The 25,887-nt window shown below is 36.6% G+C and overlaps 1 protein-coding gene across 3 annotated transcripts; it reads right to left on the reverse strand.

The window, feature by feature from the left end:
• Nucleotides 1-708: 708 nt before the first annotated feature.
• Nucleotides 709-25,887, reverse strand: LOC101265887 (vacuolar protein sorting-associated protein 54, chloroplastic-like). Of its 3 annotated transcripts, none has more exons than XM_069293538.1 (20): nt 24,701-25,887; nt 21,158-21,220; nt 20,722-20,801; nt 19,848-19,965; nt 18,323-18,397; nt 17,273-17,429; nt 16,970-17,058; nt 14,090-14,346; nt 11,853-12,024; nt 11,667-11,750; nt 11,318-11,584; nt 11,164-11,249; nt 10,620-10,773; nt 8,406-8,487; nt 6,362-6,441; nt 4,936-5,097; nt 3,972-4,039; nt 2,612-2,692; nt 1,437-1,672; nt 709-1,013 (listed from the first exon to the last, which is right to left on the reverse strand). In XM_069293538.1, the coding sequence occupies exons 1-19, from the start codon at nt 25,487-25,489 to the stop codon at nt 1,540-1,542; spliced, it is 2,997 nt and encodes a 998-aa protein (XP_069149639.1). In that variant the 5' UTR covers nt 25,490-25,887; the 3' UTR covers nt 709-1,013; nt 1,437-1,539. The 3 variants fall into 3 exon arrangements, with proteins under 3 accessions (XP_069149639.1, XP_010316977.1, XP_025885106.1); XM_010318675.3 differs by having other exon boundaries at nt 709-1,056; XM_026029321.2 differs by lacking the exons at nt 709-1,013; nt 1,437-1,672; nt 2,612-2,692; nt 3,972-4,039; nt 4,936-5,097 and adding an exon at nt 5,640-6,058.

Consider the following 25,887-nt stretch of genomic DNA (forward strand, 5'->3'; position numbering starts at 1 on the left):
CCTGCTTTATATAAACAGAAACACAATTTATACATTTAGTTTTCGTTTGTATAAGCGAGAGAGGCGAGCAAGATTTGGAAGAGCGAAACAGAAATATATGTATATATATAATTTCTTCTCGCTTTATACAAACACAAAAACACTTGATACGTTTGTGTTTGTTTGTATAAAAACAGGAGAGGTGCGCGAGATTGCCAACAAACGAGAGTAGCGAGCAATATTCCACCAGAGTGAGGCAAAAATAACAGTAGTTTGCTTTAGGATGCAATTAAATCAAAGTATATTTATTGCATTTGATTTGAATGAATAGTTTGTTATTATCTTTGCATCCCTACTAGCATTACAAGAGACAAGCTGTAAATGAAATCTTATGCGAGATCTTAAACCAAAAATTTTTTCTCTGATTTTCAAATTTAATAATGATATTTGGAAATTGAGGTTTCGAAACACAAATCAAAATTACTTTTGACAATTTGGAAGTAATTTAAAGAAAGAGTAGACCTCTTTTTTTTTTTTTTCAAGTTCTTGAAATTTCTCTGTTGCAACTTTTTTTCTCATTTGTCATTACAATATGTAAAAGTTTTGTATCTAATAATACTTAGTCCTACTGCAGAGGTACTAGATAAAGGAATTTATACAATATTCCTTTATGTTTTCTTCATTATAGTATTCTATAAGATTTTACAAGACATATATGAGATAATGCTCTTCATAAACGTCCAAAGAGATCTATTAAGAAAGGCCTTGCTACATTCAGTTTGCTTTCATTAGTATACAAAATATACACTGTCCACGGGTCTCTATTACAGAAAATTGTTTTACCAATTCCACAATGCGATAATATATGAATTTTTTTCCTCTAAAAACAGAAGAAGAGGAGGGAAAAAGAATTTCTATTTTCCTGGGCTAAAGAATACAATCACAATGAAGTTCAAGAATGTCTGATCCATCACAAATTGGTATGACAATTACAAGTTGTTGTTATGGACTCCTCCCCTCAAAACTTGATTCCGCTGTGGTAAATAAACACCAACATCCAGTAAGAACACTGTACATCTGCAAAATTTTGCAATAATTAAAGAGGGTACATAGGAAGGTAAAACAAGAAAACTCGGACTACGTACGTCTGAACTGTGTGAAGATAAAAAACAAGAATAATCGAGCATATTTTTAAGAGAAGTCTACTATCAATAAACTTCTGTAATTTCTAGCCTAACCCTTGATTTCTACAGATTTGGAACACATTTTTAACAGCAAAGTTCCTTAGACATGTCCACCCATCATGGTCAAAGTTAGTCTAGCTATCAATAGAGATGAGAATACCACCATTGTATCACACAATCGTCGCAAGTTCCAACTTGCATTATGGTATATCACTTGTTCATGCAGCTTTCGGTGTGATGCATATAAAATAAATTAGAAAAAATCCAGACTACCTCAAGTCAATTATACAATGTTGCTGCATAGTCTTCACGCATTGTCAGATTGCCTCTGCCAAACTATATTTGATCTTTATGAAATACAGGATACTTTACAAGGCTATTGACCAACTTCCTCACCAAAATTTTTTGCCACAAATTCATCAAGCTGTCCCCAATTAGGAGGATTAGATTTGCTATCTGAAGGCAATGATCTGATACATGCAAGAATATGCTGCACATCGCAATACATTCTGTTGCAAAAGAAAATAAGTTCATAGTCATTTTTGATGAAAAGAGAAAACAAATTAATACTCATAACAATCAACAGATGAAGAAGTGAACGACAAACACAAGCAATAACAAAAAAGAACAAAAAGAAACTTGTCAGCCTTCAACTCTAGGATATATTTGTGTTACTAGATGCCATCGGGTTGTTTGCTTAAAATGACAAGAGTAATGCAAATCGAGGATTATCATATCATGTGTTAAGCAATGCTGTTCCATTAAATGTGCGCTTTTAAATAATGAGGCACAAAGTAATCTAACCAGAATTGATTTTTTTTTGTGTGTGAGTTTATTGACCAGAAGCAATGGACGCTCTGAAGGAGATACAGAAAACAACAAAATAAAGGAAGGACAAAACAGGGCATTTTGCTATGTGACTACGAGTATTCCTTAACACGTAAGTTTCCAAATTTTCATCTTCTTCTTTTTTTCATGCTTCTTGAGTTTATGATGCCTCTTGTTCTTCTACTTACGTTTAAATGCTTTCTTCAAATAAAGACTCCCAAAAGATATATCTATATTGTCTTATTAATTATTAGTCTATTCTGTAAGCGCACGTACACACGCACACATAGAGTCTCTCTGGCCATTATCAGGATTCTAACAGTTTGTTAAGTTGATGTTTCGGTGCTATTTCTTGCCCTCTTGTATCCTAGATTTTCAAACGGCCTTAGTACATTATGTAGGCATTATAGGAACTTCAAATAGGCATGGTATAACATGGATCATATTTTTTATACTAGCATGAAACTATTGTTTTGACAAGAAAAGTAAGCACACAAGGAGGTTGAAATGATGAATAAATTGGCTCTTGGGAAAAGAAAATAATAATTCATCCGACAACACGGCATTACATTGATGTATCTGATCAAAAAATCATTTAACACACTAAAATGACTCCATACCTTTTTTTAGCATGTTCACTGCTGATATCCAAGTGCGAAAACGCTTCTGAAATTTGAGAATGGAAGATAATAGCCACTTGCCTGCAAGTATGACATTCTTTTTAAGCAAGAATTGATATATTTAATGTCAATTAAAGCAATAGATATAGATGCAAAATTACTTCATGCCAGCACTGAATATATAAAAACAAGGAAAACCTTATGAAAAGAATGAACATATAATAATGAACAAACAACCACCACACCAAACAATGATAAGTGCTTCTAATGAAAAAATAGAATATATTTAGAGAGAGAGAGAGTCCTTGAAGGCGAGCCTTGGTGTAACTGGTAAACTCGTTGTCATGTGACCTAGAGGTCACGGGTTCGAGCAGTGGAAACAACATATTGCAGAAATGCAGGGTAAGGTTACGTACAATAGATCCTTGTAGTCCGAAGAGAGAGAGTGTGTGTTCTTCTCCCTAGAAACAAGAAAAATTCAATGTTCAACCTTACAAGGATGTTTTGACTTCGCCAATACTGACCTAGATGGTGAATGCAGGAAGAAATTAGTACTTAATGAAGTTCTTGGTCGGGAGGGTTGAGAAGGTCTAACGCTCAAAGCTGATTATATGTTCGTCCATAAGTGTTAAAAATTTATCTCAGAAAATATTTACAGGATGTCAAGATACCCCGGTGCGGAGGTGTGAGGCTGGCCATGGATGGTTTCAGCAAAGGTAGAGGTAGACCGAAGAAGTATTGGGGAGAGGCTATTAGACTGAACATAACATAGTTTCAGCTTACCAAGCACATGAACATAGATAGAAGGCCATGGAGGACAAATTAGGGTAGAGGAGCGAGGGCTAGTAGGTAGCAATGCATGTTTTGTTATCCGCCCTTACTAGTAGTTGTAGTATTGCTCCTGTAGCACTTCAGAACATAGTTACTCTGTACTCTAATGATATTGTCTCTGTTAATGATGTTTTAGATTCCTTATAGTATCAAGACAATAATAATAGGGTCCTTTTGTAAATATGGTTTCAGTCCTATGTGCTGTTTTGTTCATTACAGAAATACACAGTTACCAGTTCCAAAAAAATAATTAATAACTACAACGACAATAACAATAACAATAACATTAATAACAACACCAGCGATAATACTAACAATAACAAGACATCAAACAGAGTTGTATCATATGCAGAGATAAAGCTTAAGGTATCAATGTTAAGCAAATATACATGTAACAGCTGAAAATTGAAGAAAACAAAGAACAATGCTGCGACAGCTGCCAATAAAAGATTATTCTGAGTCCCCCCCAAAAGACTAAGGTTCTTTTGCTCTGCCTAGGACAAATTCAGGAAAAAGTTTAAAAGTTCACCTGAAAATAGCTTGAACATCTAACTCATGCAGGGTTCTAGATAAGACACGTTGAAGAAGGCCAACTTCCTTCAAATAGATTAAGAAAACAAATCAGTTAGATACAAGTTCCAGTAGTAGTAACGTTTCACAAAATTTTAGAAGAACATCATAAGAAGCAACATTAGAAAGTAACTTGCATGCAACAACTATACAGAGGACCAAAGTAAAACTGTAACCTCCAGACTAAGATGAGAAACATCAAGGATAGCAATTGAAAACAAGAGCAAACTTGCATAGGTTTTACATTGCATCAAATATCAGAGAAATGTCATATTTGAAATTAGTTCACTAACTCAGCAGTAGCCAATTGCCTGTAAATTTCAAACAGGGTTTGAACTTTTAGCTGTTAATATTTCAGGTCAATTATAACTGTCACTTGACAAACCCAAATCTATTACAATCAAGAAGGGTTGGTGTAAAACATGGCAGGCTGCACCATTCTGTGTCTATGCCTTTTTCCTTTTCTTTTTTTTAACAAGGTAAATAATTTTATTGAGAATAGGAAGAACTCCAGTATACAAGTGTTCCTCATATGGTTTATACATATGGAAGGAAAGAAAAAAGATAGCACTTAAAGAGAGAGCATGATTCATAAGAGAAGAATTTGATACGCTATTTTGGTCTTAGAGATATTATTGGTGCACATTGTTTTTGGTGTAGACAGTCTCACTCGGTAGAAACTGTTGAAATTCTAGATGTATTAAGCTCCCTATAGATAACTAGAATAGCTCCAGTTTCTTAAGAATCTTTTGATGTAAATATGGTGCAAGACCAATGTACTGAATGATCTTAATCATAGTTAGAAATACACAAAGTTACCAATTTCAAAAAAGTGGCTGCAAATTCACAAGGAAGCAAACATAAGGAAGAGGTGGACCAAAAATGGGGAGCAAGAATTGGGCTTACTACAGTATAACTTGTACCTTAGTGATAGAACGAGCAAACTGACTTGGCTGCGTATCAGTATTTTCTGGCCTATTCCAACTCTCAACAATCTGTGGAAGCCCACGGAGGTGGACCAGCAACCTTTCCCTCATTATTTGCACCAACTTCGAGTGTATCTCATCTCGGTGCACTTTATAGTCCTGGATTTCATGCAAAGCTCTAGAGTTAAAATAATATTTCCCCACCAAAACCTTGGGTGAGTGATAATCTCAGCAGTCAGCACAGCAAACTTTTTGATTGGGGCCCACGGCATAGCAGTGATTGATTTGTACAGAATTAGCGAATATATTCCTCTATGTTTATACAGTAGAAATGGAAACGGACAAAATGCAATTGTCATGTGAGAGATAAAGGAAAAAAAAATTCACAAAATAGGAGAAACTGGAAAATACATGGTTGGGGATAAGCAGAACCCCGTGGTTATTAGCAGAAGAGTATTACAACATGAATTACTAACAAGCAGGCTACAGCTACACCAAGATGGTAGATGCTGAATTGTTTTACACACTCTTTTTTTATCTTCCTTTTAGTTTGACAATATATTGAAATATAAGGAAACATCTCAAGCCAAAAAGATACTCCAAGTAGAAAGGTCACATAACTTCCATTTTATTCCAGTTTTTGCATTTATAAACAATTATAAGTCACTACAGCTAATAAGATGCATTCATATGATACATACAAAAGGAAGAAACTAATCACAGCCATCTCTCTCCACTTGGCGTACAAGTGCCTACGTACTGAAGATAGTCCAAGAGATCCTGAGATCCTGTTTTGGCTTCCATTGAATCTTACAACAGCTTTAACTCCATATGGTCAATTTATATTTTATTTTTTGAGAATGGTAACATTTCTATCCATCAGTACAAACATTGTACTGGCATCTGAAATATCGAAGCATGTGTTTCCTCATTTCCAGATAATCAGACCAAGCTTCTGAAGAAGTAATGTTTTCAGTAATATAGTACAATTGGTCTCCAGAGGTGAAGTAGATCTTGTTTTCCATGTTTTTGAACAAGCACAGCACGCGATTAGAGAAAAACACAGAACCTGATGTTGCTGTAGTGCGGGAATCTCGGAGGAAGAGTCTGAGGGCCTTACCTGAAAATCGTGTTAAGGAGCACTTGCATATTTCTAGTGATATCGTCAATTAGGAGACATCAATCAATTGAATACATTTTTTCTTTTCTTCGCAACACGTTTTGTGAGTACTAGCATTGAGAAATATTCATAGCATAAATAATAGATGCACAGACAGGAAAGGAAATCCCTATCTCAAAAAGGAGAATGCTTCACGGTTTTTTTTTTTTTTGCATGAAATAGACCAAGAACAGAAATATATCATTAGGTTAGAAGTGGATTCAAGCAAAACGTATCAACAATAACATATACAGATTTCAATACCTGTGCTACACGATCAACCTCCAGAATCAGCAGTCCCTTGCGCGTCTCAGGCACTTTAAGGAACAGAATCCTCTTGAGTTCTTTGACAAATACAAAACTTGTCAGGAAAAAATTGAGTTCTAAAATCACAAGGTACTTAAATTAAGGCATTTCTGGCACATTTTCATTGATGAGTATGCTCAGACTTTTATGTAAAACTGCTTATTGATCCATATTATGCCATGTATCGACCAACACTACCTAAGGTTACTCAAGTGAAGGTTCCTTATGCCGATGCTATATCAACAAATTGAGTTTATTAGTTAAACTGTTAAACATTCTTGGTCTTACTTTCAGATAAAGAAATTTTTTAAGTGGTGGTGGTAGTAGTAATATGATTTTTTTAGTCCTATCAAAGATTTACATGTCATAGAAAATATAAAGAACTTCTAATGCTTATTATAGTAATAATAGTACATAGTAACAACAACAACAAATAATAATAATAATAAATATTAGAAGTTTTCTATATTTTCTTTTTTGAGAATGAAGAAGTTCTCTATATTTTCTACTGGCATATAAATCTCAGATAGAAGCTAAAGACTCCTAGAAAACATAAGATCTAAAGTAGGTATGGTAATGTGACTAAAATATAATCCCAACTAATAGGTATTGCCCATTATAGATCATTTTCATTTTATTGTGCCTTAATTTTGCTAGGACTAGGTGGACTCCAAGAGATTGTGTGTCTTTCAATATAACTTCTTTCCATGTGATTTTATGTCTGCCTCAGCTTTTTCTAAAACCTCCACTCACCATAATTTCATTTTCGCACCTACAGACCGGTGCATCTAGACGTAACGCAGGACATAACCAGACCATCTTAACCTAAGTTTATCCTTGATGTGTGCTACTTGTACCTCTTATTGAATGTGATCATTTCTAATCTTGTATGCATGCACTAAATCTTAGCATGCGCATCTCAGCCACATTCATCTTGTGGATGTGTTGCATACTTCAGTGTTTATCAAAGGCGCGCTTAAGCCTTGAAGAAGGCTCAAAACGTATTGAGCGCTTCGACTCGCTTTATGTGCACTTCAATGTCGTCATCAAGGTTCTAAGGCAAACGTTTACTTGCCAATGAGCCTCGTATGAAGAAGTGACACTAAATAATTGATATTTCACTTTATTATAAAAAAAAATTCAATTTCTTTGGTCATATATGTTTATAATTATTGGTCTTGGACTAAACACATATATTTGTATTCTTTTCTACGTTTGTGCATTTTTCCATTAAAGCCCACTCTTTATTTGCGCTTAAAGCCCTCACAGACCTTAGAGTTTTTGTGCTTTTCGCCTTTAATAACACTGGCATACTTGCACTTCAGGCGGTCTAACATCCACTCCTACATAGCATTGCATGTCTTATGAATGATACATAGAACTTGCCTTTTCACTTCAGTAGATATTCTTTTATCAACGCCTTGGTAGCAATTCTCCATTTCAAACGTTGTAACATCTTTATATCATACTATCTTTTTGGTAACGACAAAAAATGGATGTGTAATATCATACTATTCTCCTGAGACATGAAACCTAGATATCTAAATTATTTACACCTACGCATAGCATTCCCATCGACCCCCGCCTTAATTTCACTCATTCTTTTGTTGACTAAACATGCAGTGCATGTATGCAGTCTTACTTCTACTTATCTTTTTTCCTTATGAAGTAAGAATCTTACTTCTACTTATCTTAAAACCTGTACTCTCAGGAGTGCCTCTCATAACTTAAATTTTTGGTCAACACCCTTGCTTGTTTCATCAATAAGCACAATACCGTCACATGACTTTCCTGTTGAAGCCTAACACCTAAACAGTAGATTGAAAACTACACAAAATAGTAACCTTAGCATGGTTTTACTTGAGAAAAAAGGTCCAAGCATGAATTTTTGTCTCTTCAGACACCTACAGGATAAATGCACCCGTAGACTAGGAATTGGACAAAAGGTGGAACCAAATAATCAAGACACTTTGTAACTGACAACTTTATCATCATTACATACCGGGAATTATGGTGTATGTGAAACTGATGACTTGACTTGACAAGGCCAAGTGTTTAGAAGTAATAGACTTCAAACCTGAAACCTGTAAAACTTATCCCAGTTAAGGCACAATGATATTGCATCCATATCAACTAGGAAAAAAATGTTTGGGGGGAAATAATCAGTATGAAATGCACCCATAAAAAGTCGAGTAAAAATCAGTAGTTAACTACAATTACAGTTGCCTTCCAATCATTGTCAATGTTCCAGAAATAAATTTTTTGATTCCCAAACATCTACCACCATACATTTTCTGCCAATTTATAACCTTTTTAAAATCCTTTATTCCAACAATTCTAGTCCAAAGATGTGGAAATAAGAAACCCAATCCTCATCAATCATTTTTATCGCCTCCTTTCTCACACCATTCTCCAGGGTACTTGGATGATGGCTAGTAAAAGGAGGGTCAGTACATATCAAGGGCAGGAGCAGCGCCGCTTGAGCTACGGGTTGGGCATAATCCAGTAGCTTTGATTCAACCCCATATTTGTGTTAAAAAATTCATTTGATGGAGAAATGTGAAAAGAAATTAACCAGATGGAGATCACAATATCTATCCTTGGGAGGTAGACTAACTTTGATTAACTCAGTCTTAGATGCCCTCCCTACGTATATGTTATCTCTTTTTCATATACCCCAGTCAGTACTTCAAAGGTTGGATAAAGTCAGAAGAAACTTCCTGTGGCAAGGCAACAAGGAAAGGAAGGGTTTTCATTTGGTCAAATGAAGAACATTATCAGAAGTAAAGAACAAGGTGGACTAGGTATCAAGAACCTTAAATCCCAAAGCAAAGCACTCAAAGTCAAGTGGCTATGGAGGTACCATCAGGCGGACCAAGACCTCTGGTACAGGGTAATCAAGAGCAAGTATGAGCAACTGAACACATGGGTAACTAAAGAGGTTAACACCCCCTATGGTATTAGCCTCTGGAAATCCATTAGATTATTCTGGCAGTTCCTCAGTAATCAATTAACTGTCAAAGTTCGAAATGGTAGAAAAACAAGTTTTTGGATTGATAAATGGGTGGGTACTGTGAGCTTTAAAGATCTCTTTCCTGACATCTTTGTTTTGGCTCAACACCAAGAGAAAACTGTTGCTGAAATATGGTCACCACAAGTATGGAATATGATCTTTAGAAGAAACTTGAATGACTGGGAAATTCCCAGAATGATTGAACTTTTCAAACTACTGGAGAGTTTCCAAGAAATTCAACCAGGTGAAGACTATTTATGGTGGCATGGGAACAACAAAGGAAGATATAGGGTGAAGGAAGGATATAAACAAACAAGTCGTAAAGAGAATCAAGATTTCAAATGGCCTTGGAAGCAAATTTGGAGAGTCAAAGTGCCACAAAAAGTGGCATGCTTCACCTGGCTGCTAGCCAATGAAGCAGTTCTGACATTGGACAATGTGGTCAAGAGAGGTATATCTCTATGCAACAGATGCTCCTGATGTGGTAAGGATACAGAGACAGTAAAACACCTCTTTCCACAATGCAATTTCACTGTTCAAACTTCAACTGTGGCAGATTTTCCTTAATCTCAGAGGCATTTCCTGGAGTATGCCTAGTAAGATTGCTGAGACTCTTTTCAGTTGGGAGGAGGCTGGAGTTGGGCTACAAACAGAGAAAGATGGAGGATAATACCTGCTTGTATATGGTGGACTATATGGAGAGAAAGAAATGATAGATGTTTTGAGAATAGGGACAACAACCTGCAGGAAGTCAAGCTTAAATGTATTCTGTTGTTCTGTTTTTGGTGTACAAATGTCTACTCCAATGAGACTGAGTCAATCGTAGATGGTTTAGGGTCCATCTAGTTCCTGGTTTAGCATTGGAAGGACTTTTAATCTTTTTCTTCTTTTTGTAAATATGGTTTTTCAGTACTACCTAACTACTGACTGAAATACAATGTGTCAAAAAAAAATCATTTGATATGTACAAATAATTTTTCCAGAATCCATAAGTTAAAAATTCTGGCCCCGCCTAAGGGATTAAGACAGTTAAACTTCTATATTGTCTCTAGTTCAAGAGAAAAAAGTGGGATTGAAATCAAGAACATATTTGGTGGCTTGAGTACCTTTTGCCTACTAGTTTTTTTTTTTAAAAAAAAATTAATGTCCACAAGAAAATCAACAATAAGCTAGAGAAAATATAATCAAGAAACCAAAACAGACCTGCATTGCTCCAGCACCAAGGACAAGCTGACAAGTCCTTGTATTGAACAATTTCAGGATTTCAACAACACGGTGAACGACTTCTGAAGATAGGCCCGGCAAGCTATTATTCATCTCAATACATTCTGACAACATCTTTACCAAAATCAAGCCGCTGAAGCACAATAGGAGAATTGTCATCTTTGAAGGGAGAATTTATCTTAAAAAGAAAAAAGGAAAACTGTGTAGGGCAATCCAGCACTCCAAAATCGAAGTCCCAGTAAAAAGCCCCAAAAAGGATTAAGAAGGCGTGTTGTCAGATAAGTTCTCTTTTCTGTTTCACAGGGCAAAGAAAATGCAACATGTTGAGACAGCCAAGAAAAAGTCACACAAGAAATAGCTCTAAATCAGTGGTCTTAACTATTAAGAACTTAAGTGACCAAGACACCAAGTGCACAGAAGAGAAGACACGGAGAAGGAAAAAAATGAAAAATAAAAATCTGAGAGTACCAGCTCCACCAAAAGAGAACAGACGACTTAATCAAATTGAAAGGAATTTACTAACCAGTTTACCATATGATATCCAACACCTCTGAAGAAAAGAAGTCTAGCAGAAGATTTTCCACGTTCTCTTGAGTTAGTTTCATTGCTCTGTGAAGAATTAGTTCCAAATCAGCATTAGTGCTTTCAGTTTGCCAGCTGAATCATGAAATACTAACCTGTGCTGTACTCTCTGAACGTGGAGTAGAATCAGTGTGCTCTGCATTTTGTGATATCTTTTGAAGTCTAGCTTCTGCCGTAGGGGAACCATCACTGCCCAGGACCATCTTAGGGCTGCTTGGTGCAATATCAGCTGAAACCTCATCAGCAAGTTCACGGGTCTCAGATTCTGAGCAGAACAGTGATGTGACAATTGTCTGGAACTCATCAGGGACATCAATCTCAGCCCAATTTTCCTGGTCAAGAATGGCCCTCATCTTTGCCATCTGAATCAACCAACAACAGGTATAAACGCAAGAAGCAATGAGTCAATGACACAGATAAAGCTCAACTGGAGAAACAACTAACCCTGGATTCGTGTTGGAAATCAATAAAGGCCTTGGCCTGTGATTGCAATGTTCCCCGAATACTATAACCCAATCTTCCACCAATCTGTATATATTGGCAAAACAGGCATCAATACAACTGAAATACATATATGGAACCAGCAAAGTATGTATTTTACAAAAACAAAATAATAATAGAGAATCTCACCTTCTCAGTAGCCGTTACAAATTCTTGAGTGATGTTATATATATTTAGAAACTCCTGTAACCTCAGTCTAGGGTGGATAGGAGAACGCACTCCAAGGATCTTTGCCCATCTGCCATGAGCAGCATCACAAGCTGCAAAAACGGCTTCTGCATTTTCTCTCAATACATCAGCTCTGTCAAAGAAAAAGTAGTGGATAAACATTTGGAAATTATTTAAATACAACTTATGCAGATGCTAAAAATAGAAGCCAACAACTGAAACACAAGACACGGCATATTGCCGTTACTGATTAGAATGTGAAACCTTTAGCCACTTTCAGTGACGTTCTAATATGCAATTACAGAAACCAGCATTCAAGATTCAAATATTCTTGCTAAGCAGCTTTTTCTTAAGATGAAGTACAGAAATATAGAAACCCTTACAAAAAAACATAATTTTCTACGACAACCGCCATCATACAAAAAGCAACTTCATGGGTGCACAAAAAAGAAATAAAGGAAAAGAAGCTATTTCTATTTTCTCAAGTGTATGAAATTTTTCTCTATTCCATCAAAAGCTTTCTCATTCCTCTTTCTCCATATGGTTCACATCAGGGCTAAAGGTGCAACTTCACATGCTCTGCATCTCCTCCTCCATCTTCTACGAGCCCAGCTAAACATCATTTCTTTCACAGTTTTCGACATTACCCACTTAAAACCAAGCCATCTCATCACCTCCCCCCTCCCCCATAACAAAGATGCTACCTGGCAATGTAAGAGTACGTGATCTATGTCTTCTCCTGATTCTTGTACATGAAGCACCAACTAACAGACATAGTCCTTCTCTTGCTCAAGCTCTCTGCAGTCAGGATCCCCCTCCCCCCTCGTGGTTAATCGTATGAAGAAGTACTCTAGGGATTCACATCAAGGTTTGTGGTAAAACAATCTCCTCTCTCACCAAAAGCTTCACATAATAGGACTTAACGAAAAAGACTCCATTTCCCCCAATTCCCCATTTCCAAACACCCTGACAATCCATAGTAATTTTTGTTGGTGGAGCAAGCCAGCAAAGTATTCAAATTCTCCAAACTTCCCAGTCTTGTAAGTTTCTGCTAAACCTCAAAGCCCAAAAAGCTTGACCCCCTTGTAAATTCCATGATTGTATAAACAACGTCCTATTTTGGCAAGAAATCCTCTACATGTTAGGGGAAGTGAGACTCAAAATAGTGTTTCCACGGCCCCAATGACCCCAAAAACTCACCCTACTCCCTTTACCCACTCAAAAAGAAGTATTTTCATTGAACTCTTCCTAGCCCTTTGAAATATTCCTTCATAGCCAACAACCGCAGGATAGCGTTGTATTTTTAGTCCTCTAACCCCCTTCCATAACCCCGTACTTCTCCGCAATCACCCCCTTCCAAATTGTTACCTTATCAAAAAAAAAAAGCATTTACCTCTACCCCAAATCTCCATAACCACTTCCCTAAAAGTGCCTTATTAAAGACCCTTCGAACTTTAAATCCAAAACTACCCAAATATTTTGGTGTGGTAACAGATTTTTTCAATTCACCAAATGAAACTTCTTTTCCCCTCACGAGTCATTACATTGAAAATTTCTCTGGCCTTTTTCCAACTTCTCTGTAACACTAACAGAAGCTTGTGCTTCTTTAACCAACCACATTAAAGAATTCCACCAACACAAAAAAGCACCCAGTTCAGACAATCTCTCATCAATCACCTAATTTGCTTTTCAGAGTAGTCCTGACGTTTCACCAACATCTACGCTGCTCGGACTCTTCAAAATGTCAAACGGGTGCGTATCGGATTTGCTAAAAGTAGAGTATTTTTGGTGAAGCCGACACGGGTGCGCATCAAAAGTGAAGAGTCAGTGATTTCGGCTTAAGTTTGAAATCATTTTATGTTTGTGGTTAGACCGGGTCTAACGAACATGCCCTATTTTAAAGATAATCATGTCTAGATTCCAACAGAACCGTTTGTCAATCTGAGCACCATACAAAAAGTTGTGTACGTTTTACTAGAGCCTGCCATAGAAATCTAAGTGTTCGGATGGGAATGGGGGTGCAACACACTGGCTATCGCACTCAACCTCATGGTGATGCCCATCGCACCCAAGTTGGCGCCACGACCAAAGCGGTTGAGGAGGAAAAATTGTTGCAAGTGTTGGACACAAGATTTCTGGTAAATAAAGAGAAATAAAAAAGACAAAACATAAAAGAAGGGACCAGGAATGTGAATAACCTGAAATTTCTCGATAAAGTCGATGACGTTATACCCTCATTTCCATTCCCGTGAGCAGAAGAGACCTTGGAAGAGTTCCTTTGCACAGAAAGTTGCAGCGAGGAATTTACCTGATCGACGGTTTCATGAGCTGTTTCTGATGCCGCTGCTCCAAGTGCAATTGCAGCAGCAACTGAGTCAGCAGCATAATGGCCATCAAGATGGCACAAAATCCACTCAATGGCTCTCTTAACTTCAGATGCCTGTGCTAAGTGTGCCTGCATTCACTAAAAGAAAAATATCAAGTTATATCATACCAAATCAGATGGAACAAAAACAAGAATCGGTAAGACAATTGCACAAAGCACTTTTCCAGACAGCTGATATGGGTAACCAATTATTCAAGACAAACCAGAAATCCAGATAAAAAATATCTCCATTTGGTTGTGTATGCAACATTTCTCAAGGAAAATATTTACCATGTGAGATTCAATGATCATTTCTCGTGCTTAGGAAAAACTATAATTTTGTGGCTTTGATGCTAGTGGGAAGTTTTGGATTGTCATGATAGTGTTGGATGAGAACAGCAAATACTGACACCCCAGAGAAAGTAGGTATTCATAGAAGGAATCAGACAAACAAAATGACTGGTGCCCCTATGGCACATACATTTGGCTTCTCATTTTTAGTTTAACACGTTTTATTTTATCTCTACTATTGAAGACCAACTAAACAGCAATAAATAGTGAACTATTTGTGCGCCACCAAATGAATCACATTTTAGGTGATAAGTTTGGAAGGGATACCCAGCACCAAGAGTTATTGGATGTGTACATCACATGAAGAGGGGCATACAAATGTGTCCAAGATGTCTTTTTGTGAGCACAATCAACCATTTGTTTTTACACGGTAAAGTGGTTAGCCAACTATGGAACCCGTTTACAGATTTCAGAGGCATAAGGTGGACTATGCCAAAAAGGGCAGATCAGGCTCTGGTAAGCTGGAACTATGAGGGGAGTGGTAGCACAGACAAAAACAGATGGAAATTGTCCTAGCAGTGATATGGTGGACCATTTGGAAGGAGAGAAAATCAAGATTTTTTGGAAATATCAGTAGTCCACTGCGTAGGATTAAAATGAACTGCATTATCACTTTTTGCTATTGGTGTAGTTCGGAATATATAGATGATCCTGTAGCAATTGTAGACATCTTAGGATCCTTGTAAGATGAGATAGGACCTAGATATAGGTTCTTTTTTTTTGGGTTGCTGAGCCTACTCCGTTGTATGTAGCTCTGTGATGTAAATTTTTGGGATCCCAGCCTTAGTGCTGAAGATTTATATACAAACTAGTTACCTTAGTCAAAGGAGAATAATAATAATATGGCGCTAAATTGTTTGTTTATAGGCACTAAACTGTAGTTGATGTGCTAGGTTGTTTATAGGCAGCAGTTTAGAAACTTTACTCTGTAAGTTGTTACACTTTTAAAGGGGAGCTACACTTTTGTTGTACACCTGTGGATAATAGACAAAAGCTACCAATTTCAAAAAAAATATGGCACAAAATATGAAACGAGAAGCCATATACACTATAAGCCTACAATGACTAGTAATGTTTTGTCACTAAGATTATGAACCTAGTTCAATAAGTACGATAATCTCGTGGAATAATTACATGCAGAACCAACAGTAACAACTATTTAATTCATCTGGTAGTCAACCCTATACCAGAAGCAGTATTGCAGAACTTCAGCTTTTAATGGAAAGGAAGAAGATCTCAGGAAGCAGGTTATCAGCAATTAGTGTACCAGCACCCACAGAACGAAAACCTATCTGCCATGCAAATCAATTTATTGAAATTCAATTAAAAGGGGATTCAGGAAGCACCTGAGACCAAAATCTAATCAATTTATACACTATCGGAGCTTAAGGCTCAAATCGAATTAGTCCCATCAAACAGCGCAGGTACATGATAAGGCTAAATCAGTTGACAATATTAAGGCTCAACTAATTTAACATTAAAAGAGATATTTGTTTTCTACCAAAAAAAGAAGAGAAGAATATCCAATGAAGCAGAGTTGAGGCCTGTCTGGAATTTGATATGGGAAAATAATTAGATGAAGAATGGTCTGCAAAGATAATTTAATAGAAAGAGATTTTATTCATCACAAAAATATTACATGTAAAAAACCATTGACCAAAAATGTTCACTCAAAGAAAGACCTCATAGTTACCTACCTTTGAACATTTCTTCAAAGAGGAGAAGAATGAAAAGACCTTAAATGCCGTAATTTTGGCTCCATACTGGGACTAAGAGATTTTAAACATCAACCTCTTTTTGGTTTGGGTGCGGAACCAAGAAAAGGTGTGTTTTATAAACTCTTTAAGACTTATCGAAAAAGGAGTAAATTTGTTTTCAAATGAGCCTGAAGATATTTAGCTCAAACGTTAAAAGCTCGACATTGTCCTGTTAGGTGCTTACGTTATCTAAACAAAGAGCATCTCAAGTGGTAGTTCAGACTCAAATGATTAGGTCTAATTGGGTTCTTGAATATGAACAATGAACCTGAAAGTGCATGAGCTTGGCCAGCTTATTTGATCATAACTTACCCCTTGCATACTGTGTGGCATCAATCAACCAATCAAGTAGGCCTCAATCCCCAACAAGTTGAATCAACCGTATGAATCCTCTATATCCTTTCTGTTCTATTCATGTCCATTTTATCCAATTTAATTAGGCATATTAGAGGTCATTCAAAGAGAAATCCCCCAGATCTTCCACTAATCCCTACATCGATATACAAATCCTTTTTTTAATTCTTCAAAGGAAAAAAGGGAAGTAACATATCATGATTGCAGCATAATCCTGATTGAACAGAAAGATACAGTGAGGTACACATTACCTGCACTATCAGGAAAACAGCCTTCAAAAGATGAACAAAACATTCAGGCGACAAGCTTCTCAATCTACTGGCAAGGGATGAGCTTCCACCTGAGTAAAGCATATACATTATATCAGGAACTATAGCATGAAATCTACCAGCCCACTCAGTTGCATTAATGATGAAGTTGCATCCCTAATCCTTAGCCACATCTTTTACAGGAAAAGGAAGAAGAAGAGAACCAATATTTTGCACACCAAATTCATTTGCATCTGAAGCTCTTCCTTGCAAAAATGAAATGTGAACCTAATAATATACACTCACCATCAGCATCAACTGCTCGTTCTCCTGCAACAAAATCTGAATCCATAGGTTGGGCACCAAGCACCCGTAGCAGTTCTTCAACTGCCATCTTAATGGCAGTTTTCATGTCAGCCGTAAGAGTGTCATGGTATATTCTCAATACAGCAGGAAGTTTTGCCTGGATATTACAACAGTCAAACACCACCAAATATTTTTACTAAAAACATCATATAAATTCCAAACACCCTAAAAATGTTGACGGAAAACATATAGTAGACTTTACAACTGCAAAACAACCCAGAATAAAATTTGTTTCATTTGGCATAAATTGCAGCCGGATTGGAACCGATGCTTAGTCAAGTTGATGATCAATAATAAGTCAATCACAAGGACACAGAAAATGGTACATAAGAGGTGTAAAGGGATTGTAGTCCTCGCTATTCACTAATCAACTATTTCCTAGAATCTTCAGCTATGCTCCTCCTTCATTATTCTCTTCTAAACTGAATGAAGTACATACATAATAAATTAAGACAATCTTCACCAACACTTGTTACTTCCAGATAATATATATAGTCCATTTAGCGTTGTATCACTGCTGCAAGTGATTAAACCATGGCCAGCCCATTACATCAGATCTTATACACACAAAAGTGAAGAATTTGGAATAAAATAAACGCCAAGAGGGAAAAAAATTTGAGAATATGATAAAATCAAATACCAAGCCAAATTTTCTCAGCAAGCTACTGCTCTATTTGGATAATGACACCTCTAACCTCGATTCAGCTCTTAAAATTATTCATTTCTTTGTTTACACTTAAGGAGTATAATCCCATCCAAATCTACACATATTTTATCTCGAATACTACCATTCACCTAACTCTGAGAAAGAGTGATTCTGCATCTCTTCGAGGATGTATTGTTTTCTATACTTAACAGATAGCATGATTGTAATCATGCCATGGCATTCAACAATCAACATTAACCACCCAAAGAAAATCAATACGCCACCAACACTCAACAAAACAAGTGAATACCAACATTACTCAGTGAAAAAATAGAGATACTCACGGTTCTAAGCAACCCAATAACAAAAGGAAGTAGCCGGTCTCGCAAATTATAATTGTCTTCTTCATCTAATTTAACCTGTAATACATAACGTCAATGTTCAGATGATTGGTTGTCGAGTAGCATGAAGACTGGGTGCATAGATCCAGTTAAACAATAGGATGATTAAAAGGAACAAGAGAGAAATTCCCTCAACAATTAGAACATTGAGCAACACAAAAAACATAAATTACATTTAGAATCAAGCATGGAACATATTAAATATATACTCCTAGGTCAACCAGAAAAAGATAAACTTGAAAGATTCAGAAACTCAAAATATCGTCCGTTATCCTCTTAGCCCCTCAAATTCTAGTTTCATGAACCGAATAGGACAGATACCACTAAGGCACTAGCAGGAGAACTTCCACACCAGACAAGTGCCACAACAGATCTATGCAAAGAAGATAGCACAGATTAATTGTTACTTTAACATTTTTTCATCAGAAAATATGGTGGTTGAACTCAGAGCATTACTTAAGTGCATTAAAACACAAGTTTTTGACGGTAAGCAGGTTATCATGCATCAAAGCTGCTTTCTTATTTCAGCTTTAGAGACGTCATCCTTAGTTACTGATGACCTATCCACCTTCCTCCAAGTAAATGGAAATGGGCTACTTAAAAGTAGTACAAGCCTCTTATCCCCTTCCTTCCTACTTCATAGCTCTTTTTTTCTCTTTTTGTTTCAGGGGGGGAACTGAGGTTGAAAAGAAGCATTAGTTTGAAGGATCCAGAAGTTGAAGGAAACTAAACTCATCCAAAAGAAAGGATATTTGCAGTAAAAAGAATGCCTGAAGTTGGGTGCAACGTGGAAATAGCTAATGATATAGAAGCCGTGGTTGAATTGTTGAGTTCATTACAAAACTTGTAATAAGGCTTTCATCTGTAAATAATTGCCAGCAGTTTTTTTGCTCTTTAGAACTATACCATTTACCCATCCAATAAAAGAGAATGACTGGAGTTGGGGTTGGCAAAGACAAATAGGGAACTATTACATTTGCAAATCATTATTTTGTAGTGTTTTAAAGTTATAATAGGATTTCGCTTCTTACAGTGGACAAGGGCTAATAGAAGACATCTTGAAATATAGTTTAGGCAAGAACGGTAGCGTGCAGGATAATTTAGACATTTCTTTGTTTCATTTTTTTTTTCTGACAATCAAATGCATCCCTTCACATTTCAAGAGCTTGCAAAGGTGCTTGCTACTTGGTAAATTACAGCAAACATTTTCATGAAAAACAACCCACTGCTAATAGAAAGAGAGTACCATAGTACAAGTACCCAGAAAAAAATTTCTTAAACGTTAAACTCAATATTGTGTTCAAATCATCTTTTCAACTGGTGATATACACAGAGTAAACTTTTTTCATCTAAACTGTCTAGTACAACTATTTTCTCCAAAAGTGTAGAAATTTTTTCAATTTGATTCGTGCACTGAAAATATCTAAACCAAGTGCATCACTATATAAGTACATAATAACATGCTTACTTCATGGCCTTCTCCATTCATGGAAATTGTCTTCTGCACTTTAAATTTTGATGTACTTAGAGCATCCACGTTGCCAGCTCCGTGTATAGATATACGCATAAATTCTGCTGAAAGAATACTACAAGACTGGATTCGGTAAGTTACAATGTTGTACTAAAGATTACTTTGAAAATAGTGGTATTATAGATCCTAAGTTCAAAAGATGTATTAAAGGAAATATAAAATAGTGGACCACAGTAGAATGGTAACGTTTTGCTACCAAAATGTGGAAATACAACTCGTAGTCAAATACACTGGAAGGAACTAGCAACAAACCAGTGCACTGGATGGTCATGCCCTAAGCATTGGTATTTTAGCTAATTAGATAAATATAACATGTTAGTTGTTAGAACTTTTATTTTTAAAAAAAAAATAACTCAAGCATGAAAACAGAAACATAAAATGAATTATTTCTTTATTTTGTATTAGAAAACAGTTTGTAACCCCCTATAAAACTTACAACATAATCATCCAAGAAACCTAAACAATATCTATGCAAACTGGACACTTGGGATAATCCTGAGCAAAGAAAACGAAAAAAAAAAAATACTTTGGTCACTACATAATAACGTGAGATAATAGTTTGTTCTGGATGTTATCATTAATCCAACAGAATCAGAAACGGGCATTACTATCACAACTGCCTCAATAAAGATATTAGCAGAAATTAGCCACCAAACTTGCTACAGCAAATTTTTTTTGAGGATAGTAACAGCAAGTTGAACCAGTGTTTAAGCTTTATTCATTTAGCATTATCAAGAACTCAAACACCTCAAAGGTATTCTTCCAATAATGTGATTGAACCTACACAGAAATCCATTCCGAATAGTCTAACCTGTTAATGGAATCAATTGAAGCGGCTAACTGGTCACGAACATGACGGAAACAATGTAGACCAGCTAATTCATCTCCATCCTGTTAAGCATAAATGAACATTGACACTGCAGTAAGTACAAAGGTTATAACAGCTTCACCTTTTATAATAGTTTTTGCAACAGACAATCCACATAGTTGTTCCAAATATTTTGCATTTAAGCAAATAACAAATCTTGAAGCCTATAACCAAACAAATCAATCTATCCACAAGAAAAAATATTAACCAACTGGATCACAAAACAGTTCGCTATATTCCAACTTCAAGTTACAGAAAGGGATAGCGACCAGTTTGGCCTCAATGAACACAGAGGTTAATCAAGGTAAAAACTAGTTAGGTACCTAGAAGAAACTAAGAATTAAAAATAGCAGAGAAATTAAAAGACTTCTGTACATACCAATAAATGTTGTAAATCATCTATAACATCTAAAGCTCCGGCACAATCTGCAGATGCAACAAGCTGCATAAAATATGTGAATATACGTCAGATATAACCATTCAGTAGACCCGTAACTTTTAAATAAGAGATATTATTTTAATATAATAAAAACAAACACCAGAAGGTCTGGAAAATCAGTAACTTGTCATTATGGAGAATAAAACTGAAACATCAAATTTTGAGACAAAAATGTGAAGGTGGGAACTTACAACCCGCAGGGAGCAGAGAGCATCATCAATAACATCTCTGAACTTGACATTTTTCCTGTATAGTCGACTAAAACTTCTACTTCCCCACCATATCTTGTTTACACTAATATTAAGAAAGCTGAGGCAATTCATCTTAACTTTCTGGATTTTGCTGCTTTTACCTTCAAAACATCTTGCATTTCTTTCCTTCCATATTGTCCACCATGTGCATGCTGGGATAATCTTCCACCAGTTTTCCTCTGCCCCTCTACTTCCAACTCCTTTCCAGTTTAGAATTTCAAAGGTATTCTTGGGCACTACCCAACTCACACCTAGTATACACAAGAACAAATTCCACAAATTTACAATTGTGTTGCAGTGCAATAACAAATAGCCATTGATCTCTACTTCTTGGCCACCTAGAGAACACCTTGAGCATAAGGTGTAAACCTCTTCTTTGTGACACTTCATGAGTTAAACGGGCTCTTCTAATCACCAACCATGTAAAACAAGAAACTTGTTGAGGAATTTGACCTTTCAAACTAACTTCCAACGAAATCACTAATGAACGGTTATTATTCATTCTCTAGAAGCAAGACTTTACTATGAAGACTCCCTTGCAATGCAGATTCCAAAGTAGTCTGTATGGACCAATGGAGTGCCCGAGAAAATGTTCAGAACCGGAGCATACTTGCTACTCCATCAACTTCCCAATTATTTAGAGCCCTTTGGAAGATAGGCCCCATCCTTGAGGGCTTCATCTGAGAGACAGTGGCATCTTTTGTAGGGTCATGATGTGTAAATCTGAGAAAAAAGCTTTTACACTGCCTTCTCCTATCCAGTGGTCATTCCAAAAATCTGTTTTCGTAACATCTCCCACTTTGATGGACATGTTCGTATTGTAGTTGGGCCACATCCTTCTGATGGTTTTCAACACACTACAACCAAAAGTTCCCAAAACTTCCTCAGTGGTCCAAAGATTCAATAGTTTTCTTAAAGCCATATCTTAATTGTAAAATCTCCAGAACCACTTCTTAAATAGACTAGCACTGTGTAGACCAAGGTTCTTTATGCCCAAACCTCCTTGATTTTTGCTAAGTGTTAAGACATCCCACTTCACCAGATTGTATCCTCTCTTCTCCTTGCCAGGTGAAAGCCCTCCAGTCCTCAGTTTACTGATCTTCCTTTCAATGCTCTTAGGTATAGGGAACAAGCTGAATATATATGTGGGGAGGGCATCCACACTAATTTACAAGTGTTAAACTCCCAGAGAAAGGTATTGGCTCTTCTATTTCACTGGCTTCTTATCACATCTCTCCAGCACTTCACTCTAAATTTCTAGCTAATTTTTTTTTGCTCCCAAGGGTATTCCAAGGTATTTTATAGGTAGGGAAGCTACTTGGCACCCTAGGTTCTCAGCTAAGATCTGCATATCATCAACTTGATTGACTGCTAGAGGGAACTCTGTCGTCGGTTAACATGTAACCCAGAATGCCTTCAAATATGGTCAGGATTGTCCTTAAATGACAGATTTGTACCACCTCTGCTCAGAAAAAAAACTGGAGAATCACTGCATAGAAGAGGCGTATAAATTCCATATCATTGCCCTGAATTCTGATTGTCTGGGCAGAACAACCTTTCATCCACTTATATGCATTTGCTTTCCAGATCATGTAATTAAGGCCCTCCATGGCTAATACAAATGGAAAGGGTGACATAGGTTCAGCCTATCTCGGTATTTTCATTTATGATTAGGGAGAATTTCGCACTGGATATGCAGAAGTTTATCCAGTTAGATCCATTTGTTGCCAAAAACCATGTCCCTTAGTATTTCAAGTAAGAAGGCCCAGTAGACATGGCCATAGGCCTTCTCAATATCATGTTTAATTCTTGGTGTTTATTGCTTCACCTTAGACTAATACCCCCATCAATTCATTAGCCAATAAAGCTGCATCCTGATTTGCCTGCATTGCAAGAAAGTCATTTGGTGGCTTGGTGTTCATCCACCCGTTCTCCCATAACAGTCTTCAGCCTCTCAGTGATAAGTTTGGAGATGATTTGGTACACTCCTTCTATCAAACTTATCGGTCTGAATTCTTTTAACTCCTTTGCTCCACACATTTTTGGGATTAATGTAATAAAGGTATTGACAAAAACCACTACATGGGTTGTAAAATGTAATAAAGGTATCATTCAAGGACTTCTCAAAAAAATCATTATGATGAGTACCTTTAACTTTTCACAAACCAAAGAATACATCTTTAAGATCCTTTTACTTTATATGTGCTCTTCCATCTATGAATTACCTTTGCTCTCTAACCTTCTAATTAATATTGACTGATCAAACATTTCTTTAAAATCATAGAAGGGATGACCACCTATTTGATGCTTATCACTGTAACATTCTACCTCACTACTCAAATGAATTGTACTGAATGAGTTACGAAATAGGGCAGTATTCCTTATGGTCTTAAAATAAGAGAGCAAGGGGCATAGTATATGCAATATCTTTTGGAGAACTATATAGTCTTATATGCCAATTGTGGACAGGATATCAAAATGGACTACATGTGTCTGCCTAAATACTCTAATAGGTCATGGATCAAAGTTATGAGATTGTATGTAAAAACTGATCTTATGGATCTGCTCTCTTCCACATAAAACTCAATACACTTTCTCGAACCAAGGATGTCTAATTCAAATCTAGACTGAAGTATCACCATCATAAGAATTCAAGTTGCCACAAGAATAGTTAACTTTTCTACCTGGTTGTTACTGAAAAAACTAAGAACTAATATCTTGCTTGCTGTAATTCCACAACATCATCTCGGCTATATTTATAAAAACTGTGAATCCTATAATAGCTTTACTTCCTTTCATGGATCCCACAGTATTTTTAACAACAAAGAAAAATAGCAATTCTCTTCAATACCTATTTCTATCAGCATTGTACAAGCAGCTACCTTTTTTTAAAAAAAAAGTTAACTTGTATTATGAACAAAAGGAATACTCAGAAGTAGTCCACTACTTACAGCAAAATTACAGAGGGAGAGGTGACCCTACTAATGCTTCATACATAGTCTAAAATGACAAGCCACTACTTTTATGACAAAGCATGACTTGCAACAACTTCACTCTATATCAGCAGATAAGGAGGTCTATTTACATTCCATACTTAATTCATAGAATCTCAACAATTGTACATTTTTTTCTTATATCATTTTGTTCGTATATCATTTTGTTCATAGAACTTAGACAAGAAACCAACATAAGATATACATAACGGAAAAATATTAAAGAAATCAGCACATACCAACTTGAGAGTTGACAGAGCTTGATTAACATAAAGTATAAGGTTCAACTTGTCTTGGAGCGAAATCAATTCACTTCTCTGAACATTCAACTCTTGTACCTTTCTAGCAGACCCCACCAAATTGTCATCTAAGAGCTTTATAGTCTCCTTCAATTCCCTTATCCTATCACACCCCTGAACAATCTTCGAATTTAAATCTTCTAACTGACCTTGTGCCTCAAAAAAGGAATTTGATCTCAACGAAATCTCCCTAACCAAGTGCAATTCCACTACATCCAAATACTGTGATAGCTTCTCCTGTGTAACCAAATTTTCCGCAGTGGTCCTAAATGGGCAGGCAGCTTTAAAAGTAGAACCATCCTCTAACTCAAAATCCTCTTTGAAGTACAGCGCAGGGACTTCCTTCAAGCAAGCAACGAGGGCATTTTGGTCGTCTTGATGTTCTAGTGACTCAAACCTCGCGTGCTGTTGAATGTCGTGGAAACGAGCATATGGGTCGGAGATGGAAGAGAGATAGGATTGGAAATCAGGGACCCGAGTTTCGGATCCGGGTTTGGGTAGAGTTGATAGAGGTAGGAAGTCAGGTGTGGGTATAGATGATGAAGTGGACCACCACCAGAACCCATCGGATTTTCCGGCATGTGGGTTGTTGAGAATGGAGGCTAAGCTTTGGCTATGAGGGCTGCTGCTACTGGCATCGGAAATTGATTTGGTCAAGAATGGAGTATTGTTGCTAGTCGAAGGACTACTTTCGAATCTTCCCGAAGAAGGGGAAGGCTGAGAATCCATTTTTGTTACTCTCAAGAAGATCTCAGGACCATATATGTATGTAATTATAGTGTAAAAGTGAGTGTTATCTCAAATGAAACTCAATCAGATAGAGAAAAAGGGGATTCTTGGGTGTTTGAGTAGAAACTTGGAGACGAAGATGGATCTGCGCTCTCTCCAATGGAGGAAAGTGCCACCAAAAAGGTAACAGCAAGGAGGGAACGGGTTGGGGGGGAGAAGTGAGAATTACGAGAAGTTAGGGGGGGCAAAAAGGAGGTGAGAAATTGATAATGGTAGTCGATATATAGGGGTCTTTTTTTCGGGGATAAAATTATTTCGAGATTAATAAATTAGATAGAATAATAAGATTGTGAACAAATTTATATAAGAAAATAATATATTCTTACTTCACATCAATA

Source organism: Solanum lycopersicum, chromosome 2 (genome assembly GCF_036512215.1).
Source record: "Solanum lycopersicum chromosome 2, SLM_r2.1".
NCBI lineage: Eukaryota > Viridiplantae > Streptophyta > Magnoliopsida > Solanales > Solanaceae > Solanum > Solanum lycopersicum.

Bases quoted from the DNA above. Each gene is read 5' to 3' on its own strand.
- LOC101265887 (XM_069293538.1), bottom strand. From the start codon at position 25,489: ATGGATTCTCAGCCTTCCCCTTCTTCGGGAAGATTCGAAAGTAGTCCT. The intron at 18,398-19,847 runs GTAAGCATGTTA...TATGTATTACAG, and splicing joins TGAATGGAGAAGGCCATGAA to GTTAAATTAGATGAAGAAGA. The intron at 6,442-8,405 runs GTATGTAATGAT...TATTTGTCAAAG, and splicing joins CACATACACCATAATTCCCG to AACTCAAGAGGATTCTGTTC.